Raw genomic sequence first — 12,942 nt, forward strand, 5'->3', positions numbered from 1 at the left:
ATATTCATGTAACTGATGAATGTAGAAGTAAGTTCTGAGTCAGTGTAACAGAGCTAAGAAAGGAGGAAAAAAGGATGAGTATTTGAACCAAATTTCACACGTCCATTTGCTTTATTTGGTCTGCTTTGTGTGGAGATATTGTACTAGCAAGGACACTCTACCATTACACCTGTGGCTCTTCTATAGGGATGTCCCAATGATATAAAGCAATACGATTTGTGTGCTGAAGCCTTAAAAATGCCTTTTGTGCAGGACTGAAAGAAAAAAAAGTCTTATGACCACTGGAGGATAAAATCTTATAACTGCGCTGAATGTGATCTGAAGGTGGGGCACTGCAAGCCACCTCCTTACCATCTCTCCCTGTTTCGCAGCAGTGTTTTACCCTCTGACATAGGAACCCAAATCCCAAAAACTAGAAGGAGATTTAACATATACCTCTTCAGATCACCCTGTGAGCCAGACACCAGATAACGCCAGTGTCCTTGCTGAGGCCCGATACAGCACAGCTTCTATGTAGGCTTACCTTTGTGCATTTCAGTCCATGCATTTGTGTTTTTCCCTCCTGTCATCCCATTAAGTAATAACAAACCAGTACTTCAAGGCTATCTTCTTCCCCTTACTTAAAATCCTTCCAGAGAGTTGTTTCCTCTAAGATACCTATAGAAACAATAAGCCTAAAGAGTCTCTCACTTATCCAAGCTACTTCCACAGGAAAACACATCACCTCCCTTTCTCGTGCACTATTACTGACCCTGCAGCTGCCATCAGACTTTACTTTGACCTGCCTAAACAGAGGTGCTAGTCCTACAATGACACCGCACAGGGAGCCTAAGCATGTGCTGTGTTACACAAATGACAACATGATGATTTTTATTTTTATGGGGTGAGGATCATGCTATCTCTGCACTGGGGGGATGCAGCTCCTCTCTGGGAACTGTTATTATACTGAAAGTTATGCCTTCAGACTGGACAGAGGGGGCAAAGGCTGCTGCTTATTGCCCAGACAACAGTCCATGTTTGTGCAGATCAATATTCCTTGGCTGATTTAGTAAGATAATGCCCCATTAAATCCACACCAGTACAGCGCCTATAGACCATGACAATGCCTCAGCTAAGGTTGCAAAACACACAAAACACAGCCAAGGTGGCCACAATATAGGGAAACATCCATAGTGCCAGATGGACAACAGCAGTAGGGGAAAAGACTCAACGAATGTCAAACACCTGGCTCACATCGAAAGCCCTCTACACTGGAATCACCACAGTTCAAGCTTTTACGTGGGCTTTCAATGCTTTAGGGATTTCACAAAAAGCATAGCTTCAGATCCACACTTAGGACTGGAGAAAGGATGGAATAAGTAAGGAATCAGAGGATACCTTCCTACAGTTTAGCCTTTCGTTCATTTAGGCAGCATTGAGGCAGCCTCTGTGAGGGGAAAGACTATCCACACACACATATCAAATGCTGCTTAATCCTTAAACATACCACATTTGCATTCACACCACACAACTGATCATGCCTTAAGGTCACCCACATGCCTGGTGAAATAGAAGTCGACTTTTCTGACTGATTTTCGCATGATCCAGATAGAGTCAGGATTCCAGTTCTGGCTATCGTTCCCATCCACACAGCACAACACACAGCCCGAGGACTCTACAGACCTCCTTTCAATCCAGAGGACAAAAGCTTAAGCTCCGGGACTCCAGTTTCAAGAGTGCTGTAACTCTGAGGCATGGACACACTGTTTGGAGTCACCAGGCCTGATTTAGACATCCACAGAGAGTGCAGGCTAGCTGTTCTCCTATGCTCCTACACCTAGATTCCTTTCACAGGCACTGGAGAGAAACGGAAACACTTAGAAGTTCACCATGCCATAAACGTTTCCATCATATTAGAGGAGAATCAAATTTGGGAATCAAACACTTTTGTTATTTCCATACAACGTATTAAACCTGTATACTGAATCAAAACAATAAGAATCAGAAAAAAAATGTTCTGAACTCAACAAAATTAAAATGTTTTGAAAATAAAATATTGTCAGACTATTTCAGTTTGGGAGAGGAAGACAAATACCTAAGATGTTCCCTCACAATTTAGGTGAAATGCCAGAAAACAAAAATCTGACACTCTCAGTATAAAAATCCAGCAGATGGTAATAAACATGACATTAGCACTGTAATAGTCCAACAGAGCACATGTGTGACAGATTAGGAGAGACAAGCAGTATCAACTAGAGCAGTCTGACTGTCCAAATCCAGCAAAGTACAAAAACAATCTTGTACTTCTAGTGGCAAAACATGTGCTTGGGGAGGGGATGACAGACAGCCTAACATCCTTATTTATCCATATGAAAATTCTGTGAAGTCAGTATATGTACAGAAAAACAAAACCATCCCACCAATGTTGAACGATGCTTGAACCTGTAAAATACCATCTCCGACATCCATTTACTTTCATAAAGACTAAAGAAACGCAGGAAACATTATTTGGTTCATCAGGAGTTTGGTTCAAAATGAGGCTGTAATAACAATATTATTCATAACCAAGTATTAGTAGAAGAGCTTACAATGATCCCAGATTCAAGTACACAATTATGTCTGCAGAGGAGCAGCATAATTGAGAACAGTGTATTGTGCCATAAAGAGCTAACTTTATTACCTACTGATGAAATCTACAGCTCTGGAAACAGTGAGAAGAGGATGAAGCTGAAAACTAGCCAAAGTGCGTGGGTGAAGTGGAGGTGGGGGGAGGGGGAGAGAGAGAGAGGGAGAGAGGGGGGAGAGAGAGAGAGAGAGAAGAGAGGGAATGATGGCCAACTAATGCATGGTGGGGGGAGGAAGGAAGAAGATACCTGTAGGCAGCACTAGGTGAGGAGAACTTTTCACTTTCTTCACAGGGATTATTTTAACGGCAGAAATAGAGCGTGTACATAAAGGGACGTCAACAGCTGCAAACACAAAAGTGTAAATGGCACATCCAAAAAGGGAAGAACAGAGTTTGGGAAGCATGCCACAAAATTTTCTAATGTACTGGGAGACACAATAGAAGGAAATTTCAAACATAAAAGCAGTCCAGAAAGCAGTGATGCAACCGTTAAAAATATCCCTTCATTCACCCTAATTCAGGACTTGTCTGTTTTATGCAGCATACAGAACTGCTTACTGAATTGACTAACTGCTGACTGCCACTATGCTGCAGGCAAAAAGAATCTGGAAGCATTAGTTTTTAGAAGCAAGCAAAAAATTTTAATGTAATCATTTAGCTGAGATACACTACATGCAAAAATAAAAATGTTAATTTAACATTAATATGGCTCAGTTAAAACAAAAAGTGAGAAAACAAGGATTGAAAGGTCAAGAGAGGAACATTAAACTAGCCACGTTACATGAATTCTGGATTTTATGGCACATATTTTACAAGTTCAGCAACAGAAGGAAATGAAATGTGAAATAATCTTGAAAATAGTCCCATGCCAAAGGGTAGCATCAAAATATCCATTTCAGAAAAAATCCATCCATTTAAACAGTAAATTGAAGAGATTTCTACTGGACTCCATCAGCTAGCACACTAATTATACTACATGTAGTAACATAGGGGAAAACCATACATAGCACTGTGCAAAATTCTGGCAATTGTTACAAAACTGTTCAAAACAGCTGGTACTTTCTTCTCTCTGACTCTGTATTGCAGCTAACGTGTAAGTCTAAAAAAAAAAAGGGGGGGGGTGGGGGGGTGGTAAAAAAACACAAAGGCAAAACTACTCAGAGGTGAAGCTCAACAGGATCTGCCAAGATAAACATCTTGTAAATCATTGCTTCACCAGAATAACTTGAGTTGCGCTCTTGATTTCTGCAAAGCCAGGGTTTTCTCCTTTAAAAGCTATTAGCTTTCTGCACGTAATAACTGGAAAATGCTAGATGCCTCCTCACATTCCATGCCACCTCTCTCAGGCCTGCAAAATCAGGAGTAAGAAGAACCGCATTTCTAATACTTTGCACACCAATACTGAGCACTGGGCCAGCTTGAGGGAAGCATTAACATCAGGGTGGTGAGTACACCCCCTCTTGTGGCAGATCTTTCTGGTCCTTGGCAAAACTGGAAAGCACAGACTTCACGAACCTAGAAAAGGGCTCTCAAGCAAAAGGATGGGGGAAAAGCTTGATAGAATTTTTTCAAACCTCATAAAATCGTTAGCTTTTAATTTGATGGGATTGCTTTAAATTCTTTTTTTATAAAAGAGGAACCCAAATCAAACCTCGTTCCCCATGCTTCTCCCTGAGCACTGGAGACCCTGTGAATACAATAGATCCCAATCCAAACAGCCTGTGGTTTAGGAAACAATCCTAATTCTGTTCTGCTCTGTAACTGACTGAATTCATCGATCCACAATGCAGTCAAAATACTAAGCACTATAAAAAGGCATCAAAGGAAAAGAAAGGAAATGAAACCAGTAGAAAACCAACCCATACAACCACATACTTTCACTCTGCCAAAACACACACCATCACTATACAAATATTGAATGCTATAAAGCACACTGCAAACCTGCTGATGTTAACATGAAGACTGGTTTGTTTAGATAAGTTTGGGTTTTAAATTGTTGTTGCTAATGACAGATTTTTTTTATTACTTAAATGGTTAGTTCCTGCCCTTTAATCCTGGGCTCAAACCTTCACCTCCCACTGAAGTTAACAGGATTTACACAATAGGCACCCACAAACCCATGCTGTCTAAACACACTAAGATATTGATTCACAGGTGCTCACAAGCACCACAAGTAGTGCACAGCTTTCCTCAAAACAGCACTAAAAATATACAGAGAAGCAAATCCAGCCTGCCACCTTTAAGAGACAAAGAACACTTGTTCAGCTAAGAAATGCTGCTGCTGCTGGCATGGTGCAGCACAAGGCTTTTCTTGTATCAGTCGCCAAGCAAACTAAATTTGGAAACCCCTGCTGTAGTGAATGTCCCGGGAAATCAACCACATCACGCAGCTGACATGCAGGGGGAGCTGCAGAGATGTCTCTGAAGCTCTTAACCCACCTTTTTCTTGTCCATTGCTGCTCAGCCCATTGACAACAGTTTTTGCAACATCAATTTCTTCATGTTCTGTAAGATAAATGAAGGAGCAGATTACTTCTGGCTTATAACCTCTGCAACCGAATTTAACCCCTGACTATGAGGGAATGCCGTGGGTCAGCACTATTTGATTCAGGAACTAGGAAGTATTCCTACTACCTCAGGAGGCATTGCTTGTAGACACAAACCCCCCTTGGATGACACCCCTGTTTCTCCTTTCCCCTTGCCTACCTGGATCGCAGCCTCTTTTAAACAGGGACTGTCTCTGTATGTGCATATTGCTTCCTATGAAGAAAGGCTGAGAGAGTTGGGGTTATTCAGCCTGGAGAAGAAAAGGCTCCGCGGAGACCTTATTGCAGCCTGTCAGTACTTAAAGGGGATTTATAAGAAAGATGGGGACAAACTTTTAGCAGGGCTTGTTGCGACAGGACAAGGGGGAATGGTGTTAATCTAAAAGAGGGTAGATTTAGACTAGAAGAAATTTTTTTTAAGGGTGGTGAAACACTGGCACAGGTTGCCCAGAGAGGTGGTAGATGGCCCATCCCTGGAAACATTCAGGGTCAGGTTGGACGGGGCTCTGAGCAACCTCATCTAGTTGAAGATGTCCCTTCCCATGGCAGGGGGGTTGGACTAGATGACCCAAACTATTCTATGATTCTATATGGCATCCAGCTCCATCATGAGATTTTCAAGAGAGATTTTTCAAGTCTGCAACATCTTCAGCTGACATGAATAAAACTGGCTCTTGTGAATTCAGAGAAACACAGAAGATAAGTGCTAGAAAGGACTTCCAAGGGTCATGTAAAGCCATATTCCTGACCCAATCTACCTCTGTCACTGCTGACAAATGTTCGCCTAATGAGTTCTTACAAACTTCCAGCATCACCCTAAAGCAACCTGTTTCAGTGCTTCACAACCTGGAAGCTTATCAATGCTTAAGCCAAATTCCCAGCTCATGTTTTTCAGACCCTGATTAGTCTCCTAGCTTTCCTCTGGACTCTCTCCAAATGGTTCACATTTTTCTCAAAACATGGTGCTAAAAACTGGACACGATACTCCAGCTGAGACTTGATAAGGTGCTAAAATCAAGTGGGAATATTATTCCACAGGTCCTACATATGGCACTTCAGTATGGTGTCTACTTTGTTTTTCACTCTGATTTAGTCTCTTACCCAGACAAGCCCAGAAGTTTTCCTCTTCTCAACCAGCCCCCATTTCCTGGTCCCTCATTTTTCTTTGAACAGCTGATTTTTCCTATCCAGATGTCAACCTTTGTATTCACCCCTACTAAAACATATCAAATTCTTTCAGATAATTTTCTCAGGTAATCAGTAATTTTGAATTCTTGTATTCCAAAGTGAAAGAAGCTAAAGTGACCTACTTCAGCTCAAGATGTTTTTAGTCATTTTTTGAGCATTATGGGTCAAATTGAAACAACAAACATGAAGCCAGGACACTTTTTACTACAAAGCCATTCCTCTGTTGCCTTAATAGTCAGATTCCCTGAGCTTTCAAGGGCTTTGACTCTTTTCTGGGAGGCAGAAGAAGAGTTAAAAAAAAAGAAAGAATAATTGCAACAGACAGGAATATTTTTAGTAATAAAAAGCAATGCCAATGAGGGCAAGTGGAAAACAACACAGACTTACCAGAGCTCATTGTGGCGGAGGGACTTGCCTTTTTCACTTCTGGATTTTGTTTATCTCTGTTTAAAGTGAAAGGCAGAATGGTTACATTATGTTTCATGTCTGCCCAGACAGCACTGAACGCTGAACATTCATCACAAAAGTCAAGGTAATAGTCACACTTTCTTCAAAAAATTTAGTTTCCAAACCCAAATGGATTTATGTCAACCACCAGTTACACTTTTTGCTGATAATTATCAGAAATTAAAGAGTATTTCCACCCAATATAGGTACTACTTTCAGACTTTAAGACTAATCCTCAACATTAAATCGTAAGATAGTGAATAAAGCCTAAGAGTCTATATATGGCAAAGTGCAAATCTGGCTACTTCTAATATATAAAATATGCATCACCTTTAAGAAAAAATAAAAAAAATCTCAGTGAGACTAAAAGCTTGAAGCTAAAACCCTCAACTTAGACCACTGCCAGATTTCAAGGCGATTTGTTGCTCAGATCAAAGTCAGTCTCTCCTTTGAAAGATGTTACAATACAGAAGAGATATATTTGTCAAAATGCATATTAACTTCTGCACCAATCATTTCCAGTCCTGCAGTGCCGCTAGTATTTTCAGGATCAGACTCCAGTAAGTGAAACTTTAAAATTAGAAGCTTTAATCCTCCTGGGACCAAAGGCAGTGAAATTACCAGCCCAAGAGAAAAACTACCAGACAGGGACCAGAGGAGAAAAGAGTCAATTTTCATGGTCATGACAGTCTACAGAGGACAACTGTGGGGTCTATTCATACCCAGTGCCCACTCCTGTGGGGACTTGATACCTGCAGCAAACGAGCAGGTTTCAATGTCACACCACAGATGTTGGTTTGAATAGTCAAAGAGCAGTATTTCTACAAAACAAGTACAAGATCTCTCAACTCTCTAAAGGCCCTAGGTTGAATTACAAACCCTTCAATTTTGTGTTCCAATCCTCCCCCCCCGCCCCCCCCAAAAAGTTAGCGCTAAAGAGACTGAGATCAAGTGTAACTCCAGCCAATTAATGGCTTCCATGACACGACTAGAAATAGGTATCTGAAGCTGCAAAATCATGCATAAACAAAGACCCTAATCTCTGAAGAATAGGGAAAAATTGCTCAGAGAAACAAAAAACTAAACAAGAGAGTTGGAGATACTTGTTTTCCTGTTACAAGAACTGGAGGCAGCAGTGGGGCATTGTAAGAGGTGGAAATTGCCTTCAGGGAATTGAATTTGCTCTCTTGCCTCAAGCGTCCCCATTCTTAACTAGCATTTGTTTCATACCAGCCAGAATATAATGAGCACGTTCAACAGATACTTAAAAGGAAGCAAAAAAAAAATTCAACAAACAAATATAGTATGGTTTTACAGATCAGTCTGTAAAACCAGCCAATATCTGGCCTCTCCAGCATGCCACTCTAGCAACAGCTGCCAACACTTAATTATTTAAATATTTTCTTCATTAAAATATCCACATAAGATATACATTGTGGGTTGGTGAAGGCTCAGCAGGATGCAGCCTAACTCCAAGCTAATCCCAGTAAAACACAGTGTGAAGTGGAGCACGCAGTCTAAAGCCAGTCAACAACAAAACCTGAGCCCAACTTAAAGGTCTGCTGCCTGACTTTGCCTGCCCGTACAGTATCTGCTTTTTGTTTCTACCATTTCATATTAGCAGTAAGCACCCTGAATTAGTAACAGTTGACACAGCCTGAAAATTTAGACAAATGTACTTAATAATAATGGTCTTTCTGATCTCCGTAAGTTTCAGTTACAGAAAGATGCCTTAGCTCAAGCAAAGCAGAAAGAAACAGGCTGAAATGATAGGCTATCCAGGCTAAGGAGGTTTGTAGCAATATCACGCTCTTCTACGTATGGAAAACTGTTACGAGTTAAACTCACTGGATAAACCCAAGTCCCTCCATAAGACAGGGAGAAAACTACAAGAAGGGGCAGTGTTGCAGTAAGTCTCAACTCAGCGTTAGCATTAAAGCCATTCTGAAGCTGAGAAGCTTCTGGTACCCAGAAGTTTTGACTCAGCACTGGCCTTCTCCATGGGCTTCATGCAAGAAAGTTTCTTCCACTCCAAGCATCCCCAAAATGCCATCTTCTCTGCTATACAAGATAAAAAAGGCGGGGGGGGGGGGGGAAGAAATCTTGTGTACTACCTTTTCAGAAGAGGAAATACTAGCTCATGTGCCTGGGCAAAGGCAGGGTCCACTGCTGCTGCAATCCCAGAGCAACACAGGTCCCCTTCCACAATGGCAGTATCTGAGCAATTAAACTTGTGACCCCGTGCTGACACCACAACTGCCACAAAACTCCAATTTCAGTGATGTCTTTTTGAGTCAAGAGTCTTGACATTGCTTACAGTGTCAAGCCCTGGCCTTCATTGCATTAAGAAAAGCATGAAAGAAAGAATTCATATCAAAAAAAGAATAATTTGGCCTTAAAAGAACAAATTACTTTTCACAAGAAGTGATTTGAGGTTAAAAATAAAGTGACAATTAAAGAGGTAAGTTTGCTAAAATTAAATGGAGGAGGTGTACAAACTCATTAGAACTAGACCTAGAAAAATGACTTCTCCACATATTCCCACACTTACTAGCAATTACAGAATTCAATTAAAGTAACAAGCATTCAGTGTTCACTTACTGTGAAACTAATCAGCATTATTCAAGCACTCAAACGGACACATACTTAATGCAGGTTCCCATACACAGAATGGATTCAGCGTGCTTGGGGTGAGCGTAACCAATCCTGAGTGCCTGGGTTGGTGCAACTCCAGAAACTCCATTTGAAAGTTGATTTTGATCAGTTGAGGATCTGCGTACAGATTTGCTGCATGCAGGTAGAAATAACTGCTGTTTAGTTTGAGGAAATTATGGTGCACATTTGGAGTCGAGAACATGCGTCAGTGCCTTTTTGCATCAGGGCTACAGAGTTATTATACCTGTCCCCGATATGCTTAACCCAAACCACATACTGAAGTCCTCTTAGGCCTGTCTTAGCCCTAACGCTGCTCTTGGGACCAGATACACGGTCCAGCCAGATAGCACATCTGCCTCCATGGCCCCCATACAGCAAAGTGTTGCCCTCTGTAACACTTGGGAAGGTACATGCTGTAAGTCAGTGTGATGTCAGTGTTTGGATGGTACATCCTTAGAGAGCAGTCTCTGCCAGGTTGGCCAGACAGGCTGTTTGTGGGCTGTGAGGAGCAGATGGATCTGGAAACATTTGCTGCTCCCAGTTCCTCTCGAGAACTTCCTGTAGTCACGGCCAAGCCGTTCCTATAGACACACATGCAAGCACGCACAGCAGCACTTCAGAAGTGAGCCTTTCAAAGGGAACCAAAAATGAGATCTCTCATGTCAATATTAAAAACAGAGAAACTGGTAGTGCCAGAACAGGCAAAACAAAACAAATTAAAAAAAAAAAACAACAGAACTCCAAAACCCCCCCATGTCTCCGTCCGGCTCCCTGCTCTAACCAGCTAACCAGTGTCTCCTTGCCAGACTGGAATTCATGCCTTTCCTGAAATGTGACAGACTAGCAACAAAGGCTTCAAAGCTGCAGACATTCAAAACACAGTGAAAGGTAATGAATTCCTCAAGGCATAAGCCAGCAGCTGTAACCCTGAGCATGCCAATGTCCCTATGTAACATCCACCAACTTCTTGCCAGTTCGGTCATACCTCTAGATGGACGTTTAACGCTTCCTTCCTCCCTTTCACCCCCAGCACATTTCTTCCAAGGCTGCAGCTCCTTCCCTACTTGGTGTGGAAAAGGGCAGTGCATTTAGAAGCCTATTTAGGTGGAACGCAGATAAGTGGCAACTACTTCTGCACAGCACGTCTCTGGATTATCTCACATGCTCTAAACATTCGAATACTCCCCCTACAATGGCAGGAGGTAACAAACAGCTCATTAATAGTTCCAAGTAAGGACACACGCTCTTAAGTCACTGGTATCTCAGCTAAGAGTCACAGGCGGTGGTTATTTTTGGTCGTATAATGTGCGTGTGGGTAAAAGTAATTTCCTTTTGTTTCTTCTCTTGTTATTATTGACAGCTCTGATGACTTGCATAGGATTTTAAAACAATTGCTAAACCTGAGATGAGCATTCAAAATTTATTGGGCAGGTCCCTTATATTCCTGAGATTTGGACTCCTGCTTTATCTTCTCAGTTCCAAGTTTTATACATTTTGAAAGTTTTCTCTCCATATACAAGAGCTTTAAGTGCTTTGTGGCTGCACTTAAATGCAAAATCAAATTCTTATTTATATTAGTACAATCTAGGAGTTGAGGCTTTTAGAAAAATGGTAAGCTTTCAGACTTAAGGGATGATAAGCAATCACAAAACTTAACTTTTCACCTGGTCAGGTCTCACACATCACTGACAGTACTCATTTGTTTAGCCCCTGGCTCAGACCCTTTCTCACATTGCCACCAGTGTCCCTGACCCAGATGCTCTGCTCAACCAGCCATGCCAGCAACGTGGAGTCCCAAATCTGGAAAGCAGGCAAAGGGCTGCATTGCAGCCAGTGCCTCCTACCAGGAGGTTCCTCTGCTTAAAGGAACTTGCTGGAAAGCACATCTCCTCTGCACTTCTCATTTTGTATCACATAAAATGTGGCAAGAAAAAATAACTAGAATACAAGGAGGCAGCTCCAGGTTAACCCAGGCAATCAGCTCTCTCTCCAAGTATCCAAATTCTCTTATCCTGAAATACAGAGAGAAATATGTTGCCTGTCATTTTTATTTTACGGGTTAAAGAACATCCTGTCATTTCTTCAGAAGACATTATGCTCCTAAGAATAAATGTCATGAAAAGACTATGAATAAGCAAGCAGTGCACAGAGAAGAATCATACCAATTCTGTACAAGATAGCAGCCTCCCTATGCTCTTCAGCGAGTGTTAAGGCTGCAGAGAGGGAGCAGTGAAAGCTCACTAAATGAAACAAATGGCAGCATAGAACACAAGCTTGCGTAAGGTGTTCTTATAAATAATTGAACTTACAGCTGTTAGAATAAATAAACATAGCACATTTCATATGCACTATCATTGCTATTTTTTTTAAATATGGTGCATGTTTGTTTCCTTCCTAATGGGCAAAATTAAGTTATCTGGTGCATACGTGCCAGTTTTTGTGCAATTTAAGAGGAACGTGCCACTCTGAATAATAAAAATCAAATAGGAAATGTAAACTAGGAGATGTGGCTTTAAGAACTCAGAAATGCTTTTGAACTAAGTCATCTTAAGGTCATCAACTTCAGAGTAAACAAAGTTTAGCTGCAACCTGAGTTAACTCAGTTCAAGGTCACCACTTTTGGAGCAGGGGGCAGAAAAGGATCTCCTGGGTCATCAGCCCTACTCCCATGCTATTGCAGGCAACTGTATCATACAATCCTGTACAAGAACATTTCACATTCCAGCTTAAAACTGGTAAGGTTTCCTGCCTCCACGGCTCCTCCTGGAAGCCTACTCCAGAACTCATTCCCCTTATGGCTTGAATGCTGTTTCTGATTTGCAACCTAAATTTAACTCATGAACAGCTACAGCTAAATTGTTTTGCACCAACACAATTTTTCTGTTTAAGCAGCTCTTCCTCCTTGTGCTCATCCCCATCCACGCAGTTTTGGAGAGCAATTCCACCTCCGGGTCTTCATTTTGCAAGCCTGTAAACAAGCATTTCCAAAGCAATCGGTCTGCATGTTGTCACCCATCTCATTAAAATCTGGGAAACAGAAGAAGATTTTAAAAGGTTGGCAGTCCAAAGTCTAAACTCTGCTTAATGTCACAGAACCAGAGAGCAAAGCCCACAGCTGACATGCCCAACAGCTGAAAAGCAAGGTTTAAAAAAGGTAAATCAGCTTTTTTGGTCCATTCTAATTCTGGCCTGTCTACTAAAAACAATTCTTCGGTCAGTGCTAGTTCAGATAGTGATCTGATGTCTCCAGGGACCTCCCTGCAAAGAAATAGACTGGAATAATTTCACATCAGCCACTGAAACTTCATTAAGTGACAATGACTTACACCTGCAGGGCTGTGGGGATGAAAGGTGGCTCCTGCTTGAGCCATCAACCTCGTGCTCTGCTACAGACACAGGGCTTGGAAAATAGCCGTCCAGAGGGTTGTTTGGCACAGAGCAGACAGAAGGGTAACTTGACATGCAGTGCATCACTCGTTCCCTCTGGATAAGTTAACCGCT

The 12,942-nt window shown here is 41.7% G+C and overlaps 1 protein-coding gene across 1 annotated transcript in view; it reads right to left on the reverse strand.

Annotated features, from left to right (window-relative positions):
- The window catches only part of LOC104080689 (sorbin and SH3 domain-containing protein 1-like), a gene marked incomplete at its 3' end in the record, with an annotated part of 67,768 nt that extends 60,945 nt beyond the window's left edge, over nt 1–6,823 (reverse strand). The window contains exons 1-3 of the mRNA XM_009583167.1: nt 6,727–6,823; nt 5,045–5,110; nt 2,853–2,948 (exon numbers count right to left, since the gene is read on the reverse strand). Of these exons, the coding sequence (XP_009581462.1) occupies nt 2,853–2,948; nt 5,045–5,110; nt 6,727–6,823 (259 nt within the window). The remainder of the gene's footprint in view (nt 1–2,852; nt 2,949–5,044; nt 5,111–6,726) is intronic.
- Nucleotides 6,824–12,942: the final 6,119 nt, after the last annotated feature.

The sequence above is a fragment of the Fulmarus glacialis genome, unplaced genomic scaffold, assembly GCF_000690835.1.
Source record: "Fulmarus glacialis isolate BGI_N327 unplaced genomic scaffold, ASM69083v1 scaffold7448, whole genome shotgun sequence".
Lineage (NCBI taxonomy): Eukaryota > Metazoa > Chordata > Aves > Procellariiformes > Procellariidae > Fulmarus > Fulmarus glacialis.